The sequence below is a fragment of the Rhipicephalus sanguineus genome, chromosome 4 (genome assembly GCF_013339695.2).
Source record: "Rhipicephalus sanguineus isolate Rsan-2018 chromosome 4, BIME_Rsan_1.4, whole genome shotgun sequence".
NCBI lineage: Eukaryota > Metazoa > Arthropoda > Arachnida > Ixodida > Ixodidae > Rhipicephalus > Rhipicephalus sanguineus.
The window spans coordinates 31,268,349-31,289,725 of record NC_051179.1 but is presented as its reverse complement, the minus strand read 5'-3'; the positions used below and the strand labels follow the sequence as shown (position 1 = coordinate 31,289,725).

General features: G+C 47.1%; 2 protein-coding genes across 2 annotated transcripts; one reads left to right on the top strand and one right to left on the bottom strand.

Annotated features, from left to right (window-relative positions):
- Window positions 1–801: 801 nt before the first annotated feature.
- Window positions 802–17,868, bottom strand: LOC119391121 (uncharacterized). The gene is made up of 2 exons (XM_037658796.1): window positions 16,548–17,868; window positions 802–857 (listed from the first exon to the last, which is right to left on the bottom strand). The coding sequence occupies exons 1-2, from the start codon at window positions 17,866–17,868 to the stop codon at window positions 802–804; spliced, it is 1,377 nt and encodes a 458-aa protein (XP_037514724.1).
- Window positions 17,869–20,038: 2,170 nt separating this feature from the next.
- Window positions 20,039–20,666, top strand: LOC119388728 (peptidyl-prolyl cis-trans isomerase NIMA-interacting 1). The gene has a single exon (XM_037656156.2). It carries the CDS (start codon window positions 20,078–20,080, stop codon window positions 20,573–20,575), a length of 498 nt encoding a protein of 165 aa, XP_037512084.1. The 5' UTR covers window positions 20,039–20,077; the 3' UTR covers window positions 20,576–20,666.
- Window positions 20,667–21,377: the final 711 nt, after the last annotated feature.

The following is a 21,377-nucleotide window of genomic DNA, read 5'->3' as shown; positions in this document are numbered from 1 at the left end:
GGTTTAGCTAGCTTATGCACTCTTCCTATAACAATATTATGCACACTTCATACGAGTTAACAACTCATAACAGCCCTATAACAATATTAAAAAGCTTTTCTTTGGCCGCAAACTTCTTAGCGCTAGCATTTTACCCGATCGCGGCAGCCTCAGGCTTGAGTGGACCTGACAGGTGGTGTTATGTGGTGGAGTTGTGTGCAACTACGCAAGCATTTAACGTAAACAGGTGTGTTCTACTTTATCAAAGAGGAATGGCTGTTCTTGCACGATTGCTTTGCACGATTTCTGGTTTTTACCATCTTATACATCACGCAAAGTCAGTACTGCTCAGTTGGGCTTTGGTTTGGTTTTGCGCTTTTTTGCGTATTTAAAATTGCTTTCCAATTCGCTGAGCGTTTCTGCTATCAGCCCCGTGACGTGAGTGTCTCAGGAACATAGAAGCACCATTACTTTGACATTCCTGTTCGATTTTTATGAAACCTAAACTTGCCGAGTTTATGTATGCTTGTGTACTGATTTCAGATATGCAGTTATCTTGGAGTACTATTGGTACTATTCGCAGTTTTTAAAATGTCAAATATTCCATTTGCTTTTGGGGAGAAGGCTCTTGCTTAACTTTTTCCCTACCAAAGGCGAGCTGGGCTTGTCCACGCTGAAAGGAGCGTTTGTGCGCCGGAATTAAGCTAGTCTGATTCATTTTGCTGGATACTCTGGTTTTAACAGATGATGCAGTAAAAAAATTGAAAACGAGCTCAAAGCGTGCATTTTGGTCGAGAAACGACTGGAGTCTGGTAACCGGAATTAGAAAATGGCTTCCTCCTCTTTGCGCGAGCGGCGCGCGCGTGCCGGCGACAGTTCTGTTCAGAAAAACAAGAAAAAAGCGCTTGTTTGCTGAAGTTTTCTTCTTATTATTCTTCTTATTAGATTTCAAAGACATGTTCTGCACAGAAGACTAGAGGTTGGGGCACTTTCCGTGGTGCAATGCAGTGAAGCTAATCTTAGGTATATTTTCAAAAAAAATATTTTGCTTGTATCTTGCGAATAGTTTATTTAGTTGTTTCAAGACACGTAGAATCAAATAGGCAAACAAAAAAAATCGATAGTTTTTGTATCATTTTTGCCCAAAATACTCAGTGTATCACAATAATCTGGAACGAGACCTGTATGCAGTAAAGCAAGAATGGGTGTTCTAGACCCATTTCAACAAAAGTTATGGTACGTTGAACATTCGCGAGTGAGCCGATGTCACGCTGGGATTTCACTTCGAATGTTCGCCCACCATTGAAAGTTCGTGGTGTGCGTGGTGTTTGGTGGTCCCGTATGCGCGGTGGTCGTTAAATTCAAATGCCACGCGCCTTCACCTCGCTTCACTTTCTCGTCAACGGAGGGCGCACATTGTCCGACGGACAAGCAAGGGGGAAAATCGGGGAGCGGCGTCGTTGTAGGCGTAGAGCTTGCATCAAGAACTAAAAAAAAAGAAAAAAAGAAAAACTATATGCTGGAGTGCAGTCATAAACACCACCTTACTGGAATAAAAGAAGGAAAAATTCCAGCAGACGACTATCGCCGCGGACGTTTCAAAGCAGGTAATAATAAAGATAATCATCACGTTATCAGTAATGGTAATCAGCATGATTAGTATGAAGACATCCGGGTTTTCGGTGGCTGAAGTCAGTTTCTGGTTTCCCTGCGCCTCCTGCTCCCGATTTCCACGGTGTGACCATACGAGCGTCGCACTTATTAGAACTCGCGGTGACGAGTGTTTGCCTATTTGTTTACTTTCTCTCTCTCTCTCTCTTTTTTGTTTGCGTGTTATCGCGTTGAAGCCGCCACGGTACTACGTTCATAACGCGGGTCGCTTGGATGGATGCCGGTAGGAACGGGGTTACAGTGTACTAACGGGGTGCCATATTACCCTCGCGCTATCGCGCATGCAGTTATCATCATCACCATAATATTATTATCATCATCATCTTTGCTGTTGTTGTAATGAAATCTAGGGACTTTAGTAATGACGGCTTCTATTGAGCTAGATAGGCGAAGAGCCGACCGACTGTCCCAGCCACAATAAATCCCAATTTGATACAGACCTTTTCATAGAAGGCTTCCTGGGCGCCGTCATAATCGCCTTTGGGCTGTGCTAAGTAGGCGCGACCCCCTGAAAACGCACTGCCGAGGCTGTCACGTCAGCCTTTGTACTTCCGTGCCACAGCCCACAAAGGAGGTGTTTCGTATCTCCTGTGGAGTACACGCACGCACACACATAGGCGTGCGGAGGGTTCCTCACCAGGGGAGGGCGAAGGTTTATCGCAGCGCCCCCTCCTACTAAGTCAATGTACGAGGCAGATTTTGCGCCCCCTCCCTCTTAGGTTACGAAAGGGGTCAATGTATGGGACAGATTTTACGCCCCCCCCCCCTCGTGCGCACGCCTATGCACACACACACACACGCACAAGAAAAACTTCTTTCCACCAACGCGATGCGCAGCGCCTATAGGGGCGCCACTGAAAGCCGCGTAGCGGCGGCCGTTGGAACCGCTGGCGGGTCGCGTAGCAGACGCCTCCTTTCACTGCAAGCATGACGGACGTGCGCGCGTGCGATTTGCCGCTTGTGCGCGTCCCAAATAATTACTTTTGCGGCGATAGTGTGCGCAAAGGAGCCGCACTTTATAATAGTGGATATGTGCCCGATGTCACAGCTGTGTTGGACGACAATGTCACCATACGCGCCAAGTGTTTGCCACAGACAAGCTTCCCTACGAAGTGGAGCTCATCGTAAGTACACCGCGTTCTTTATAACGTCCCGATCACTAATGCCTGCATGCGTTGACGCATGAACCAACGTTTTTTCTCGACACAGTAGCTTCGTTTACGTGCCATGTGTTTACATAGTAGATTTTGAGGGAGCGCTGTCGCACCGGCGCATCCATGGATTTCACGGGTGCGGCCACGCGAAGGGTCAGCGTTGGTAAAACTTGGAAACCAGCACGATAAACTTGTGAAAAAATATCTCGGCAGCTTACGCTAGTGGCGCGGGACTGAGTCACTGCGAGCTGGTGGTCACGTACCTTGTCATAGCAGCTTGGCTACGTATTTGCTGGGTGTGTTCAGATAAGAACGTCGGTGCATGTCCGTCGACCCCTTGTAATTTCGCTGAACAAAAATATATTTTTTTAGGGAGCGGGCGAGGGTGGTCGGGCTGCAGAAGCGCCGCTTGTGCCCAAGGAGGTTAAAAAAAAATAGCTGGAGTGGCGATTATTGCGCAATAGTGAAGCCGTGCCCACCAAAGATGGCGGAGGGGCACGATAAATCATCGGCGTTTGGCGAAGGAAAGCGAGCGTTTTCCTCGCATGCCAGACGAGTTTAATACGGTTACTTTTACGGCTCAGATACTGCTCCGAGTGTGTCTTTGTGTTACTAGTTTTCATTAGTAAGCCTCGAAGTCATGGAAAATTTTATTGGAGATCAATCGCCATATACTCCACTCGACGGTTTACTTTTGTCGGCAACAACGATATTTTATTTTATAATTAACGTAGTACTTATACTAACAGATCAAAGCCATTTGATCTCTAAGTAGGCACCGCCAGAAAAGAGCATGTTTCCGAGCTCTTTGGTGGGCAAGAGCTGGCTCACTTTTGCTGGCAAGGCGTTGCGAGAGCTTCCACTCCAGAATTTTAGGGGCGAAGCTCCTTATAGCATCACCTGGTCGGTCGTCGCTCCATGCGGCGTGCCCCCGCCGTCACATCTCTCGCATCATTCAATAGATGGCGCTGTCCCATAGAGATGCATGCAAACTGCAGTTGGGTGACGATATACTAGATGGCGCTGTCCCATAGAGATGTGTGCAATATGTGTGCAAAAAAAAGCAAAAAAAAGCAGCGGCACCCTGCACGCTAGATGGCGTGCAGTAATCAAAGCGGCGTATCACTTTGATTACTGCTGGGCGAAACCACTGAACATTTCACGGTGTAACCATGATTGCTTCAGGAGCTTCGCCCAAGCTCTTCATCATTCACCTGTGGATATGCTGTAATTTTTTTTAAACCTCCTTGCTTGTGCAGCCAAGCAGCGTCTGCGTTATCACGTTACCGACGTGCCATGGGATCCTCTCAGTGGATCCTCTCCAGCCACCTCCTTTGTGAGCCGTACGAAGGCACCGGTGATCGCCTTCCAGTGCCATCATTAGCTAGAATCAGCGGCGTAGCCAGGGGGGAGGGGTCGGGGGTTCAACCCCCCCCCCCCTCGAAATTTTTTAGTTTTGCTTGCGTATATATACACGCACACATACAAACGCACGCACGAACATACATAAAGTATGGTTGAACCCACCCCCGAAAAATATTTAGAATGCAGCCGACTTCGTGCAGCACACGTGTGATTCCACGGCGCTTTTGTAAAGGAGCCGTCACCTGCCCCACATTCTCTGGCATTGCGCTTCGCGCCATTCGTTTTTCAAGAGAGCCTAGGCATCGCGTCTTATCAGTAATAACAACCTCATGTGCATTAATTGTAGTGTCTACAGTGCAGGCGAGGCGACCAAGTGTAAACGTAGTAGCGTTCGCTGAATACGTAACGACATAAATGGAGAAATAAAAACACGGTAATCGTTCTAACACTGCCGTAAACAAAGCGCGATTGCTTACCTTCTACGTCGTACAGCCACAATCCACCGCCGCCGTCGCTCTCGCTCATGAAATAGCACCGGAAACCTGTAGTAGTGCGTTCCTGGCGATTTTTTCTGTGTGTTAGAGCAGCCGACAACGCAGCAATTATTTTTCGACATCGCTGAGGCCCGACAGAGTCGTTAAATCACGATGAAAACACATCTATTCGTGCACTCGCGTAGACGCTTGCGGGAACACTGCTCGACGGGACCCATCAGCGCTTCCGAGTCGTGGCGGCAGATGGCGTCGTCGGCGCTTTGCGCATCGCCTTACCCGGTGGGGTCTCGCAAGCGTGTGACCTATTGCATTACTGTCTGTTAGTTCTCATAAGATTTCGTTTTCTGAGCCACCAGACCGCGTCACAGGCCCCGGTAAAATTATGGCCCGGCCTTGGACCGGAACAAAACCTAGCCGGACTGCTCTTTATGGATATCTCTCATGGGTTGTCCTCTGCTTTGCATCTCCATTTTGCCAGTTTTCGACTGGTTTACCGTACGATAACGCGCGTGAAAGCAGCGCCGTTGAAGACTCAGACCTATACGTTATGTTTGGTCCTGCGTCTACAGGGTATAATGATCTGGCTATACACACGCGAGCATGTGCTGTGGGTCATATGTATTACGCGTAAAAGGGTCGAAATGCACCGTGCGTTCATGCATGTCGTTCATATTTAAGGGAGCACGAAAAGGGGAAGCACAAGAAAAAGACTACAGGACAAGACGCGGAAGGCACAGAACAGCGCCTTGTCTTCTTTGTGCTGTGCTTCCGTGTTTTGCGCTTCTTTAAATATGAACTTTAACCAATTCGCTAAGTCTTACATCCTTTTGCACGTGTGTCGTATGTTTATATTTCGCTCTAAAGCGTCGTTCCTTTCCTTACTCAAATATAGCAGTATTTAGTACGTGGGCAGGAGCCATGGACAGCGGACCACAACGTTCAAGCAAGGCTTCATTTCGGAGCATATAAAAAGCCCAGAACGCTGCGGCTGCGCTGTATTAAGCAATTTCCTAACTTTTCTTATTTTTTTCTCTCTCTCTCTCTCTACTCTTTCCACATAAAAGAGCAGCACCGAAGGAGGCGTTAAAGGAAAAAAATTAATATCAGTTAATATACTGCGCCTGCTGACGTAAGTACGGCAAGAGAGGGCACGGTTTTTCTTTTTTCTTTTTTTTTCTGCGCTGAATTTCTCTTCGCGTTTCTTTATCCGCAAACCCATGTAGATTATTACGGAGAATTCAAAGCGGATTTCCAAAATGGATGGGGGAAAAAAAAAGAAGAAGGAGTCGTGAAAGGCGCCGGAATGAGGTGAAAATTGTGTGAGCTCCCAACAGGGGGCCGTGAGGAGGTAAAGCGGGCGGACAAGACGGTTTTTTGGGGCGGGACTTATCATCCGTCGAATATCCGAGGCGATCACATCAGGGAAGCACCGTGGCGCCGCATTACCCGCGAATGAAAAGGCTTCGGCAGACACGGCTCGTGACGATATTGGTTGACGAAGAAAAAGGATGGAAGGAATATGAACGTTAGAGCTTCTCTGTTTTCAATTCTTTAAAAAAAATTTTTTTGACGCCTCTTTAAGCCTGACCGTTGTCAGCCAGCGTCGTGAAAATCCTATTCACCGCAGCTCAGAAAAAAAAAAAAATAATAAGGAAGTGATTCGTCTTCAGAACACGCCTCTGGATGAAAAGGTCGTTCGTTATATTTAGCGTTTCTATTGCACCCCGAGACATAATGTCTCTTCCGCTAGAGGCATTAATTCCCTCAATCTTCTTCTAGCCTTTTCGTTCCCTCTTTTTTTTCCCCTTCTGGTATGCAAGTATGTAGAGATTCTGTGTGCACAGAGGGGTTCTTTCTTCGTCAGTACAATATTTATTTATTTATTTATTTATTTATTTATTTATTTATTTATTTATTTATTTATTTATTTATTTATTTATTTATTTATTTATTTATTTGCCTGCTTGCTTTAGAATAGACCATTAGTACGACGCCGGTCGAGATATACATAATTTTGCCTTTCTGCATTTTCTCTCAGTTTTCTTTCTTTTTTTTTTCTGTGGTAAGTTCGTCCACCAGCTTCGACGCTTTTTTTTCACCGGTTCTTAATGGCGCAAAGCCCGATTGGTCAAAGCCTAGTAAAGCTATTGACACGCAAGCTGGCTAGAACTGTCTCGCCCTCGAAATGACCCGCGAGCGATTACAAGTTAGAGTAACCCGATGATGGAAATTTGGCCCGGCAGTTCTGTATAGACAGTAAAGCTGGTTTCTTTCTTTCTTTCTTTCTTTCTTTCTTTCTTTCTTTCTTTCTTTCTTTCTTTCTTTCTTTCTTTCTTTCTTTCTTTCTTTCTTTCTTTCTTTCTTTCTTTCTTTCTTTCTTTCTTTCTTTCTTTCTTTCTTTCTTTACAGCCTTATTTACGCATATTCTGGAGCTCCAGCTGTGTCAGACGAGGATTAGAGCCCGCCATTCTGTTATCAACAGCACTTGAATATTCACTTAAGGCTCACAAGTTACAACAAGCAAACAAACGACACATTCACATTCCGCCGCGGCGGGTCAGAAAACATGTAACGGCCCGTGTTTCGGCACCACTTGCTATTACAATCTTTCTTCATCGTTAAAGAGGGCATGACACCCCATTTTCGATCGTAATCTGTGTAGTGTGGCTTAATCCTTGTGCATTCACAAGGATTAATTCACAAGCACTTAATTTAACATTGAATATTTTTACAAACACGCGAGTGGCCTGAGAGTCGGGCAACACGGGCGCGCTCGCGAGCCTTGTTGAAACAAATGCTTGCTGTGCGAACGCCTGCATTCCGGCGACCGATTTTGTTCCATGGTTCAGTTGCGCGTTCAGTCGCGCTATTTCAGCTGTCTTCAGCTTGACATCAAAACTGAACGATGTGCAGTGGCTCAAACTCTGGTAGAAGACGGCGGCTTAGCTCCATACCGCACGTGACGTCACACACGCCATGGCAAAATGGCGGTCGCCTGCGGTGGGCGGAGGTATAGTGTAGAGGAGTTTACAGCCGGAGTAAGCCACCCTAGCCGGAGACTTCTAGTGTTCATTTTGCACTGCAATATTCTTTTTGGAGTCCATTTTTCACATGTGTGTAGTTAGAATAGGCCCTCTACTTCTGTTTTTCGCTGAATACCGCAGATTGTTGGGTGACCGTGTCATGGCCCCTTTAAGCAGAAATGCACCTTTAAAAAAATGCACTTTAAAAACAGTAAAAAATTATTGGCACTTTTACCCGTTTCTTCTTGTTGTACGGTAAATACAGCGGTGTCTTTGTGATCACGATTGCAGTCGGGAATCCTTCTGGGCTTCTATGCAGTCGGAATCCTACTTGTCTAGAGCGGTCGAGCGCGTCGCTGTGCACGCTGATGTCGTTCGCAGCTGCTAACTCAAGTTGGCTACAAGCTTCTGTTCATACTTGAATTATAGCACAAGTAACTAGCATGCCGTATGACTATGTCTGGAATCATTATGGCGTCGATCTGTGCTTATTTTTCACAAAAAAAAAAAAAACGGCAGCTGAAACGGCCGAATCGGCGCTCTAGACAAGTGTGATTCCGACTGTGCAAAGGGAAATCTATAGCGAGTTACTCAAAAAGCGAGGCTGAGCCTGTATGCATGGAACGGTCTTTACGCGGTATGCCTCTCATCCGCTCAGTGCGTCGTTGCTGTCCTGGCTTCTCGACTCAATGCAGGCAAAAAGACAAACTGCAATCCGCGAATCGGAGATTCGGTCCTGGCCAGGGCTTGAATAACTTATCGCCGATGTTTGCATTTGCCCGAAGCGTTTACTTAAGCGCAGGTGGGCTCACCACGCCATGACCTTTTTCGTGCCTAATTAATTCCCATTCCTCGAGGTTCCGGAAGGAGTCCACAAATCCTTCTTGGGTCATTCTTGTTTGTTTTGTTCCTTGAGTAAAGATCGCGTGTGCGCAAACTTGCTCGGGGGAAATATGGCATAGTTTGTACATTCTAGTGTGAGTCGATGTGTGAGTCCATTGAGATAAACCGAAAAGACACCACACAAAATAAATATACAGACTCGGCAGTGATTTCAGTGCAATCTCTATTCTATTGAACTTCATTACCGCTTTTTATTAGCCGAGCTGTTTAAGCCGTGCATTGGTCCGTGACGCGTGAACAGATATGATCATCACCATGAACCGGCACGCGCTTTCTTCGACCTCTTCGTCCTCTTCTGCTTCGCTCCTAGAACACGTGCGCCAGTGCCTCTGGCGTGGCCTGTAATAATTATGATGGATGAGAGAACGTGTACAGAAAAATGAGAGGAAGAAAGAGAAAAAGGAAGAGATAGGAAGAGATAAATTCTTGGCGAAAAGAAATTTCTTTGCGAGGTGGTTTTCGAATCCGTGTACCCACGATCCGAAGTCGAGCGTCTTAACCACTTGACTGTGCAGGTCTGTGCAGGACTGTGCATTTTATATACAGTACAGCAAGGCGGTGGGAAGGAAAGGGGGGTGACGAGGAGGGAAAGAAGGGGGGGGGGGGAAGTAAAGCATAGCATATAGATAATGAGAAAGAGATAATTAGAGAAAGAAATACATAGAGACAGAGAGAAAGATAGGAAATAAAGAGAAAGAAATAGATAGAGAGAGATAGAAATAAATAAAGAAAGAAATAGGATTAATCAGAGACAAAAAAGACAGAAAAAAACAGAGAGAAGAGAGCAAAAGAAAGAGAGGAAGAAAGAAACCGAAACAAAGAAGGTCGCCCAGCTCCGCTTAAAGTGTACTACGCTCTTCCTTCAAGCTTGGAACCACTATAAAGTGCGAAGCTGCCTAATTTTTTTGTTGTTGTCGCTGTTGTTTTCGCGCACATTGCCGACAAATGCGTTTTTCAGCTTCGATAAAAATGGACTATTCTAATTCTTACGAGCAAATGTTTCCGTAAAAGCAAATTTGCTGCACACCCAATGTTTTAACACACCTTTCGCCTGCCAAGTACTTATTTCAAAGATTCAATCATGGCAACACCACGAAAGAATAGAGGGAATCGAAAACACAATTCTTTTGTTTGTCGGTTCTGAAGGCTTTTGTTTATTTATTTATTTATTTATTTATTTATTTATTTATTTATTTATTTATTTATTTACTTGAGCGATCGCAAAGTTGACTGCCCATACTTGCCTACCATGGGCTTATTCCCCAATCAGTGCGCATATTTCTTGAGTCAAAGTTCTGAATACCGCTGCGCAAATGCATTTATTTATTTATTTATTTATTTATTTATTTATTTATTTATTTATTTATTTATTTATTTATTTATTCGTTCGTTTGCGTGTCTGTTACGGGCGGATGACGAAACTTTTGCACGCTAAACTTCAATGACGACGTACTCTTCACTGCAGCTCGTTGAATGGTTTTTGCCTCGCTCGCTCGGCATACGACGTCGCGAATTTTTTCTTGACAGGCACCGTGTTAAATTCGTTCGAACCGGTTCCTCATTTCGCGACGGCGCTCGTGTTTGCGCAGTAATGTTACAGTAGAGAACTTTGGTTATAATCCGCGCAATTGAGCGAGCGCCCCAGCCCTCCCCGACTTACACAGCGTATGCTGTCTCCACCCAGGAGGAGGAATATTGAACACGCCTATAGCATAAGCACACGCCGGTGCCCCTTTCATACCGTCGACTGAAACTTGATAACTATGTCGGCGCGGAATGGCGCTTGGGCAATCCAGTTGGTTATGAGAAAACCAGGCCGACGTCAACTATCAAACGTTTCTTTTTGTCCAGAAGTTGGCGAGCGAGAAAATGAAAAGTGCGCGAAGGTTCCCTTCGCGACCCACTTGTTCGTTCGTGTAGTGTTAATATGACAGGCCAATAACGAAGCGAACTAACCATTCGCGCCGGGGGAGGGTGGGGGGTGCACGAGGGGTTAGCCGCACCCCAGAAGTTTTCGCCTGTCACCTCCCCCCCCCCCTTCCCCTTCAGAGAGCAAGCGTATATATAGTCAAAGCATAGTGCATAAGTTCCCGTTCCTGCCCTCCCGAAGGAACTCACATGTCGAGGGTTCCCCCTCCCCTGGTAAAAATATTCTGGAGCTACCCCTGATTCGCACGCGAGAAACAGTGTGGTATATAATATTACTTCGGCATAACGTGCTTCCGGACCAGTTCTATTCTTGTGTTTTTTTTTCCTTCGATATTATGACGAGAAACTCGCAATACCACAAGCCGATGTGACAGGCTACTGTGCTATACGCGTTCTCGTCGACAGAATTCCGCCAGCCGAAACGCCAATGCCGCGCTGGGAAAACCTCGAAACAATCAATGATAAGAACGCACGCCACGCTGACGGCTTGCGTTAATACGCGTATAGCGGGAATTGTGAAGAAGGACTCGACATTACGCTTATATCGCCAACTTTCTTCAAGTAAAAAAAAACCAAACTAGAGCATCATTGAAGATAATACATTCGTGACTGTGCCACACAAGAGCGAATGAAACGATGACTTTGTATTTTGTTCTTAAGATTTGAAGAGTGGCGATGGGATCTTCGTTTTTTTTTATTCGAGGAAGCGCATGCAGTTCCTTCTGCAAGAAAATAAATTGGATCTCGAGCTGTTCGCAACGACATAAAGCCGTGCGAGATACATTGTTCTTTGTTCCCCCCTTCAGAATCGTTTTTTTTTTTTTTACTACGCCACCGTAAATCCCTGCAGTGCAACGACGTAGCCATGCGTCACCGTATGTGCAGTGAGTAAGGATCGTATGATTGGTGTGGCCGTTATCGACATTCTTAAGGGCAAAAAAGTAATAAAGAATAGTTCAACAATAAGGAATGGGTATGTAAACGTGCACAGTAAACACAAAACAAACAAGCGTTCGCGAAGTTCAACCACGTATTCACGTTTTCTTGCACATTTTGCTCGAACATCAATTATTGAGCATCATTTTTTTGAACTATAATAAATAACGAAGCAAGCGTGATGACAACTAGGGATTCCTGTATGGGACGGTGTATCTTGCGTTCCTGCTAAATTTAAAACCTCGTTCCGGAGGTTCAGACCATAAGTCTTCGCGATGATAGAAAAGAGCCGTAGACAAATGTCTGTATATGTTGTGCGAGCTGAAAGTAGGCGTACATCGTTGTAAGAGCGGACGGGTATGCAAATCCGGGCCTGGTTTGAGCATGCCCTTACAGAATATGGCGTCGGTGTCATATAAAAAATTAATAAAAAGCCAAGCGAACCTCACGTGCCCAAAGTGCGGTTGAGCACAATGTCTGCCACTGCGCATCCTGCCAGACTCAACGACGCGTTCTGAAAACCAATCTTTATCGTCTTGATGCAAGAACGCTATCAGAAAACAAGATGCCGAGACCATGACCCATGGTTTCATGCATTCACAAGGCCACGAAAGCCCTATTTTACTACTTGAAGACGACCGGACTTCACTAGCGCATGTGAACTACCAGCGCGACGCATGTTCTGCGTGTTCATACCATCTGTTCATTTCTTCTTCTCCTTAATCTTGTTTTTTCTTCTCCATCTTATCTATTATTCCCCCTTTCCCCTCCCTACTTGTAGGGTATCCAACTGAGCCGAGGCTTGGTTAACCTCCCGACCTTTCACCTTCATTTCTCTCTCTCCCAAAGTGAAGTGCGTGGAAACTGCACTAACTTTCTTATTGGAGTGGGCACCTGCGATAGAGACTTCCATTCACTGCACATTTTTCGAGATTTAGACCGACACGCAACAAGGAATCGTGCACAGTCCGTAACATTCGGCGCCAAATTTTTGGTCTGTCTGCTCAAGTAGCCCTTCTGCCTCCCTCTTTCCCTTTGTCGCTTTGCCAGTTTTGGAATTTTCGCGGGCAACCATCCAGTTTGATTTCTCTCGAGACCGCGAAGAAGGCTCTATGTAACCACATTCCCAAAAGCTTTATGAGCAAGGAGAAGAAGCACGAAAGAGAAAGTATATAGGGAAGAGCTATGCCTATGAGGATACTTGTGGCATGTAAGCCGGCTTCGCTTGGCTAGATGTTGATCTTTTGCTTCTTTCCGAAAAGTATGCGAATAAGCATTTTCGGAAAAGCAGTTCTAAGGCAGAGGGTTTTTTTTTTACACAGCCTCGGGGACTTGCTTCTACTCCCCTTTCAAGAGAGAGATACAACATTATTTAATGAAATTTTATTTTTCAAGAAAATTTGAGGGACCGCTGCGTGCGGTATAGAAATTAAAGGCCACCAAACAATATGCGCGATATTAAAAATAAAATAAAAACCAGTGATAGCTAACGGTTTAGCTTCAGTTCGTTATGTGGAAAAAAAGGGGGTGGGGGGGAGAAGAAGATAAATGTTTTTATCTTGGTTTGGTTTTACCCATACAGTACCCATAGATGAGTCGATTTTTCTTGCAACGTCTTGCTGCTGCAAAGAACATGCCAAGTTCGGCGTTAGAGTTGCATTTGCGTTTTAGTTGGCGCACGTGCGGTGGCGCATGATTTAAAAAAAAAGTTCCATCTCTATGTATCAGTGTTCCCTCCGTATAGTTTAGTGTATAAACTATATCGTCCTAAAACCTCTCGACATCTTGTAAGGCGCTTTACATATCCTCTTTTCGTCCATCCAGTCTCTCATTATTTTTACTCTATCTTTCTTTATTGAACGCAACCACTTAACTAATCTACAAGATAACCCTTATACGAGGGTTACACGGAGTTTCATGTATGGGCTTGCTAAAGATAACACTTCCTGGACAACCGTACGAAGTGCACCACTTGGTTCGCATTCAAAATTATCGGTTGGCTGACACGGAAACGAAAAGGGCATCACGAATCGTATCTTAATGGAAGAATAAAAAAAAAAGTGCCGGAAGAAGGGGCGCTGTTTTCATGGCAGTCTGCATTGTTCTGGCGGCTGAAATCCGATAGAAGCGGAGGTGCTTTAGGTGAACGTTGAAGGACCGCAGGCCAGGCCCGTAGGCAGGGGGGGAGGGGGGGAGGGGGAGCCAGGGGCTCGCCCCCAAAAATAAATAATGAAAATAGGTGTTTTTCTCAAATAGTCAAGGTTTTCAGCAAGTGCTCCCCCCCCCCCCCCCCCCCCCCCCCCCCCCGCCGAAAAGAATTCCTGGCTATGGGCCTGCCGCAGGCTCTATGAAATATATTCAACATTTGCGCCTACGGCATTTGTCGGAGCTAGTGCGTTTCTTTGGCAAATTCGGATCCTACCAATCTCTCGAAAGACTCCGAGAACGCACGACTGGTTCTTCTCAATGCGGCGCTTATAAATCTATCACCGTGATAGCAACGTCTTCGCGTGGCGCTGGCGATGCTCATCACTGCGAGGTTATCGAAAAAGAAGCTCGATCAAAAGAATCTGTAAATTTCCTAGTACTTTATGCGGGCAGATTGGTTGCGGAGTTGAAGAAGCCTTTGTTCTGTATATTTAGTACTTTTCTTTGCGCGATGGCCTTCCTTATTTTCGGTCTGAGTGATAGCGCGCATTGAGGACCCTGACTTAGGGAATGAGCTGAATTTAAGGTTATGCCGTTCCGCGTGTCGACAGCACGTGTACGTCTTCGTTCAATTACGGAGGAAGAGAGAGATAAGAACGATGGTCGCCGGTATTCGCAATGCCCATAGACTGCCGCGCCACCGAGCGGAATTCAGGAGCGTCCTCTCGAGGAGGGTTAGTAGATGACAAAATGGCGGCACTATGCAGTCGCTCCCTTGTTCGGCTGTGCTAGCCTCAGTGTTAACGCGTTGGCAAGAAAGGAACACTACGACTTTGCATGTTCCCTGCATCAGTGAACAAACCGGGCCCTCCGTGACACGAGAAATCTGATTCGTTCTTGCGAGACGCGAAGTTTTCGTGAAAATACGTGGTAACTCGCGCTTCCAATGCTAGCCCACAGTGTACACATACTATCAGCTTCGCGAGGCTTTCTGTAGCCACGTAGGTAAGTTAAATGTTATCGTCTGACATATTCAGTTGAAGCTCACCCTGTTTTACTTGCATATATAATTGGTCAGTGTTTCTTGTAGTGCATGAGTCCCATAACACTGTACGCGGGAGGTCGCGCGGGCTCGCGATGTGCTCTTGTAAAACTCAGCGATCTCAAGTTCTCGATACATTAAAATAGGGCCTCTATCCTTTGCAAGCAAAGCGTTGTTACTAATCGTGCGAGCGACGTTTCAATCATTCGAGGACGCGTCTGCTCCACGCCTTTCGTGGAGCGAACGCTTTCAACACCGTCCTTCGCCAGGGTGTTGGTTTCATAGCCAGCGCTGCGCCGTTTGTTTTTGTACGTTTGTTGATAAGTGGCAGCACACTGCAAGCGATTTGCTCGTTGACCGATTCGAGAGCATAATGTTATTCGCGCCCAGACGTCTCTCTAATTGTAAACGTGGTGACGCGGAGTGGTCGCAGTCGTTCGGCGGAGGAATTTCTTCGGATTGCTTTCAGCAGTGATGTTGAAAGAAACCATCTTGACGACGAGGATTTTTCACTGGACGTAGAAGACTGTGAAAGCACCGAGAGTGATAGCGACGATGAACCACCAGCTGCTAACTCACGAGGAGCGAGTTGCACTTCACGTCCCCTCGTGCGTTAATGTTCTTTCACGCTCGTAAGTCACTTTGATTGTATTTAATGCATAATATCCTTGAGCGAGGTCAAAATAAAAGCATAGTTCCTCTTGTGCATTGCATGTATCGCAATTATTGTGGCTATTATGGAGCGCCGCATGCCGCCAACACGCTCGAGCTCGACCAACGAAGCGAAATGGTTAGAGCGATGGAACGTGCAGTCACGGCCACAATCCACGCCTCTCGGCGAACTTCTTCGACGTTGCGAAAAGCATACGTGTTTATTCTTTTCGATATTCATGTTTCGATCGTGCTGATCGAACCTGCAACATGCGAGGGAAGTACACACGCCTAGAATTTCAGCATGGCTGTGACACAAGCGCTACTGAGTGGCATGTTAAATGCTTGTGTTCCGTTGAAGACGTAACTCCGCGTTTTCGACTGCGCAAGTAATGACGATGGGGTATTATCACAGAACACTTTTATGTTTGCAAGCCATCATCACGCGCAGCAGCGATGGCGCTACTCGCTGGCGGCCTACTACTGCTGCAAATCCGTCAGGCAGGCTCGGTGCGTACTACCTCGGAGTGCCGTTCAGCTCATACGTCAATTCTAGTTCATACAGGTTTATGTAGCACGCACAGGATTTCGCAAAGCATCGTTATGCACGGTAACGGAGCTGAAATATAACCTTTCACTTCGCAGCAAATAATTAGGTGGCGAGTACTTAGCACTTTCCATGGTTTGGGAAAGTATTTGTCTCATATCCATTTCAGCGCAGCTCATGACTTCATCCGGTGAAAGTGGCACGGTCCGTACGTCCGCACGTCCTATCTGTTCCTATGCTAACAAACGGGTTGACCCTCCTCCTGGCGCCATATGATGATGATGATGATGATGATGATGATGATGATTTGTGGCTTTGCCCTTTGTAGCGGGTGGACACATATGGTGTGTTCTAGCCTGGGTATGAAGAAAAAAAAAGGAAAGAAAAAGAACGACAAAAAGAAAGAAAAAAAAGAACGAAGGCACGAAAGAGTTCACTTCTGGCACCACTTCCACCACTGTTGGAGCCTTGTCTTTGTGGTGGCAACGGCTTTTGCATTCCTGTCCGCCAGGGCCAGTGCCTGAGGGAGAGTAGTGGCCTCCGGCGGGCGGGGTGAGAGTTTTTGGCATTGCAGTACCAAGTGCTCCACTGTCTCTTGTTCTGCTCCACACGCTCTACATAAAGTTGAATCGATGTTCGGGTCAAAGCGGCTGCGATATGCCAGCGTGCGAAGCGCTCCCGCGCGCGCCTCGAACAGTAGCCCACTTCCACCACTGTTATCGTACAAAGATTCCGGGGCAATGACCTCTTTGTATGTTCGGTACAGCTGGAGTGTACTCTTTTGCTGCAGCGACATTTGCCATTGTGCGCTCTCCTCTTCGCGTATCCGTTTCCGAACTGCCGCGGTAAACTTGCGCTCCGTGTTCTCGAGTGTTGAGCAGTCCAACATTCCGTACTTGCGTCGGAGAAAGTAGACTCTATTTAACCACTGCGTTCTGAGCCCCACGAAGTGCAGGTAGCGGAACATGCGACGGGCCCACCGGTGATCATTCATGAAGCGTAGGCGTCCTTCATAGGCGATCTTGCTTGTGGCTTCCCTTGCCTCGAACGTTGACCAGCCTACGTCCCCCTGAATGGCCTCCACTGCGACCCTTCCATGGCAGCCTAGTGCCAAACGGCCCACCTCCCTTTGGCCTCGCTCCAGCCACTCACGGGTCCTGCTTGTCAGGCATATAATGGCATTCGCAAAGGTCAGGCATGGGACATGGACCGACTTCCACAGCTCTCGCACCAATACATATCGGTTGCAACCCCAGAGGCTTCTCCGGCGCAGAATGCAGCTCGCGCGCTGGGAGGTCTGTCGCAACCGATCCTCGTGCCTCAAGAACTGGCCTTCCCCCATGTCGATGGTCACACCCAGATACCGGTATTCTGTTGAGAATGGCAGTTTGTCTCCATTCGGAAGTTCCAACGGGAGGTTTGTATCCACTTCTCCGGCAAATTGGACAACAGAAGACTTCTGAGGGTTGAACCGAAGGCCTAAGCCTGCCAAATGGTGAGCTGATATTGTCACCAACTGCTGGAGCTGATGTCGGTCTTCCGCAAGGAGAACAATATCATCTGCAAACACCAGCCCCGGTAGTGTCCATACTTCGGGCTGTCCTTCTGACAGGAATTTCATCTTGAACCCAGTGTTTGATTGGATGAGGGCACTTTCTAAGCCTGATGCATACAGCATGTATAGCAGGGGCGAGAGTGGGCACCCCTGCCTGAGTCCTCTGCTGACCTTTACTGGCTCAGAGGACGTATCTGCCAAGCGTGCTACCACCGAGCTATCGGCATAGAGGCGACGTGTCCATTCTTGTGGCATGCCCAGCTCGGTCATGCGCCGCAGCATTAGGTCATGTGGAACGCTGTCGTATGCCTTCGCAACATCTAGGAAGCATGTGAGCAGACCGCGGGATTGTTTACGTGCCACCTCAATGCATTGGGTAACCACGAAAAGATTGTCCTCCAGGCGTCGGTTTGGGCGGAAGCCATTTTGGAGTTCCGTGAGGTGCCCGCTGCTTTCGGCCCAGCCACTCATCCACGCTTTAACCACTTGTGCAAATAATCTGTATAGCACACTGGTCACAGTTATGGGCGTGTAGCTGCTGAGGTAACCGCTGTCAGCGCCTTTCTTGGGAACTAGGCATATGCGGCTTCGTAGCCAGTCTGCGGGGATGGGGTTTCCCTCTATAATACCCGTGAAGATAGCAGCGAGATGTTCTCTCGCTATATTTCCCAGGCGCTTCACCAGACCCGCGGGTATACCATCCAGTCCCTGTGCTGTCTGTGATGCTATTCGCGCTAGGGCACGTTCTAGCGCTACTCGTGAGACCTTCCATTCACAGTCCTTCGCTTGTGAATGTCCTGGGGCCACCTATAGTTCGTGGGCATTGCGAATAGAATATGCAAAGGTGTTATTGAGTCGACGAATACGAAATCAATGTATTTTCCTCCGAAGAGAATTAGCAGGTCATTTAGTCTTCTGTTTTATGTCTGCCGATTGTTGCTGAATTCTTGATTTACGTTGATCAGATTTCATCTTGCTCACTGGCATGCATATTTTGAATTATAGGAAAGAGGGCTCTAAGCAGGTCTCTTTTCTTTCGGGTTCGATTACTTCTGTGAGGCCTATAGGAAACATGCAAATGAAATGAAACGGACTTCACGCATGCATAATGCACAGTTCCGGGTCGTACAACAGTCTTTGAACCTTCTTTTCGAGGCTCTGGCCTGACCTTTTCGCGCTTTGGTTCGTGTCGTCATTTCATCCTTGCCGTTTTCTTGGTGGCAATTTATTCAAGACGTCCGTAGTATTTTGTATGTGTAATTTCCCAGAAGGTAGTCATTACATTGCACCCGTGCCCGTATCTTTTCTTTTCAATTATTATTTTGTTAACACAGAACGTACAGAAAGGTAGCTTCGGAGGAAGCCTCATGTGTAAATAATTAAGTGCAGTCACGCACAAAAAAAAAGTAGCAAAGCGCATTCACATACATGGGAAAACGTGGGCACGTGACAGTTAATGGCTGTGTCTAGTCGCTCCGCGCAACTACGTTGTGTTTATCATGCATTGTATAAAATTATTTTGTGTTTTCCTCGGAGGGCACTCGCATCGAATCCTGGCACCACCAGGCACCGACAATTTCTTTTGCTGTCGAGGTGAACTGGCATGGAAATATCTGGTTTCTCCATGGTGGCAGCGTCCATAACGCGGCTCTACAAAGCTCATCGAGTATTTCGGGCCGCTCTAATCTAAGGCGCACAACAAAGCGCGCCAATGTGCGCGCAATCATGGAGGCATGCACGCAATAAACTCTGACAGGGTATGTAATGCAATCAGGCGCAATGGCACAACTCCAGACATTAGAGTGGCATGACCTCCGCTTGGTCGGTGGCTGGCGCTCGCGTCGCATGCGACTATCACGGCGCTCAGTTGATCGAGCGGGCCTGCGTCTCATAAAGTGATTTTGTATCCGCTATGCCGCTATCTCGTCTACCTATAAATTCAGTCTAATAAGTACATAATAATCATGGCCTACAATCTCCGAGCACGCAAACTGCAATCTAAATATAATCATTGGCGAAAACACATAATGACAAATTTAATCTTGCCCGAAAGGTGGCGCAATGAATGCTAAGTCGAAAACTTACGGCTCAGTTATGGCGCTAGTCTTTTGTAGTTTTGTAGTACTTGAAAGCATAGAGTTTCCTACAGTATTTTGGTAAGAAACTCTATGCTTGAAAGCATAGAGCTCTATGCTTGAAAGCATAGAGTTTCCTACAATACTTACTAGAGGGAACTCTGGCGCTAGTGTCTATGGGAGCTGCAACGCATGACGCTTCAGCCAGCATGGGAATGATGGGTAGTACACAAATTTGTCTAAATTTCGTACTTTCGGCTCCGTTTAGCTCCGCGTTGGCTGCATCCGCTTTGTTGCAAAACGAATTTCAGCAAAAGTCAGCAGTTTCACTTCGCCACTTTAACTTCTTTAGGCTCAGCGGTTCAAATCTGGTCACGAAGTTCACAACGATCCATTCTTTTATCCGAAAGAAAATCAAAACATAGCAATAAACAAAGCCACAAGTACGTTTGAAGCCGCAAGCACGAAGACTAGGCAAATTTGTGTACTACCCATCATTCCCATAGTAGCTGAACGATCGCAGCGCCAGAGTCCCCTCTAAGGAAAGGCTGTGTCTTTAATAAGGAGTTGCATAACTAGTGCTGTTGAGAAGATACATTAGCAAAATGGCGGGTGTGGGCAGTTCGCACGCACTTCCGACGGGCTGGGAAGAACGGCTGAGTCGATCGACGGGCGAAGTTTATTATCTGAATGCCCTCACTATGGAGAGCCAGTGGGATACTCCGAACGAGCCCGCACAAGCCGGTTATCTGGGACTGATCGGGAGCGCCCAAGTGCGGTGTTCGCACATACTCGTCAAGCACCGGGAGTCGCACCGGCCTTTCTCTTGGCGCGAGGAACGCATCAGCCGGACGCGAGACGAGGCGCTCGCGCACATCGAGCGCTACCGCGACCAGATCGTGTCCGGCGAGAAGACGTTCGAAGAGCTGGCCATCACGTACAGCGACTGCAACTCGGCCAAGAGGAAGGGTGACCTGGGTTTGTTCGGCCGCGGTGCTACGCAGAAGGGCTTCGAGGAGGCTGCCTTCGCGTTGAACGTGGGCGAGCTGTCCGAGCCCGTGTTCACCGAGTCCGGCGTTCACCTGATCCTGCGAACCGCCTAGGACTTTTCCTGCGCACGAGCCTGCGCATATACCTCTGCTGTATGATGCCGATGGTTAGAACGACTCAGCCATGCTGGGCTGTCCGAGTGTGACTTTTGGTGGGCCTCCGGCGCGAGACATACGCTGAGGGTTTAAGACGAACCGTCCATATTATTCTGACGCACTGCAAGTGTTTGCGAGAAGACATCGCTGTTGTCATAATTCACATGTAACTCTTGTTTTATCAGTCGTATTGTAGGTTAGGTCGTTGAGTTATTCCTTATGTTTGTTTTTATGGACTTGCCGTTTTTGCCGCCGGTTGTTTAAATATACGACGTGCAATAAAAATCATAAAAAAGCAAACGAGTGGTACTGTGTGGAGCTGATAACTTATCCAGAAAGCTGGTTTAGTGGTTCGTTGCGTTCGAGCTCGAGAACGCCGTTGTGTGTGTGTGTGTGTGTGTGTGTGTGTGTGTGTGTGTGTGTGTGTGTGCGCGTGCGTGCGTGTGTGTGTGTGTGCGTGTGCGTGTGCGTGCGTGTGTGTGTGTGTGTGTGTGTGTGTGTGTGTGTGTCGTGACTTGCTGAAAACCTTGACTATTTGAGAAAAACACCTATTGTCGGTATTTATTTTTGGTAAAAACACGTACTTCACCAATATTTCGAAGGAAGGGGGGGGGGGGGGCGGGTTGGGGGACTAGCTACGCCATTCCCCCCTGGCTACGGGCCTGCAACAAAATATCAGCTAACGTTGCCATTTCAAAGAAGGCCTTTCTAATATCCCGTATATGGGTCGATTGCTGACAGGGATTTCACATCAGGATTC

Excerpts from the sequence above, each read along its gene's own strand:
- LOC119391121 (XM_037658796.1), bottom strand. The coding sequence starts at position 17,868 with ATGAGTGGCTGGGCCGAAAGCAGCGGGCACCTCACGGAACTCCAAAAT. Across the intron at positions 858-16,547 it reads GTACGATAACAGTGGTGGAA|AACTGTCGCCGGCACGCGCG; the intron begins GTGGGCTACTGT and ends TTTTCTGAACAG.
- LOC119388728 (XM_037656156.2), top strand. The coding sequence starts at position 20,078 with ATGGCGGGTGTGGGCAGTTCGCACGCACTTCCGACGGGCTGGGAAGAA.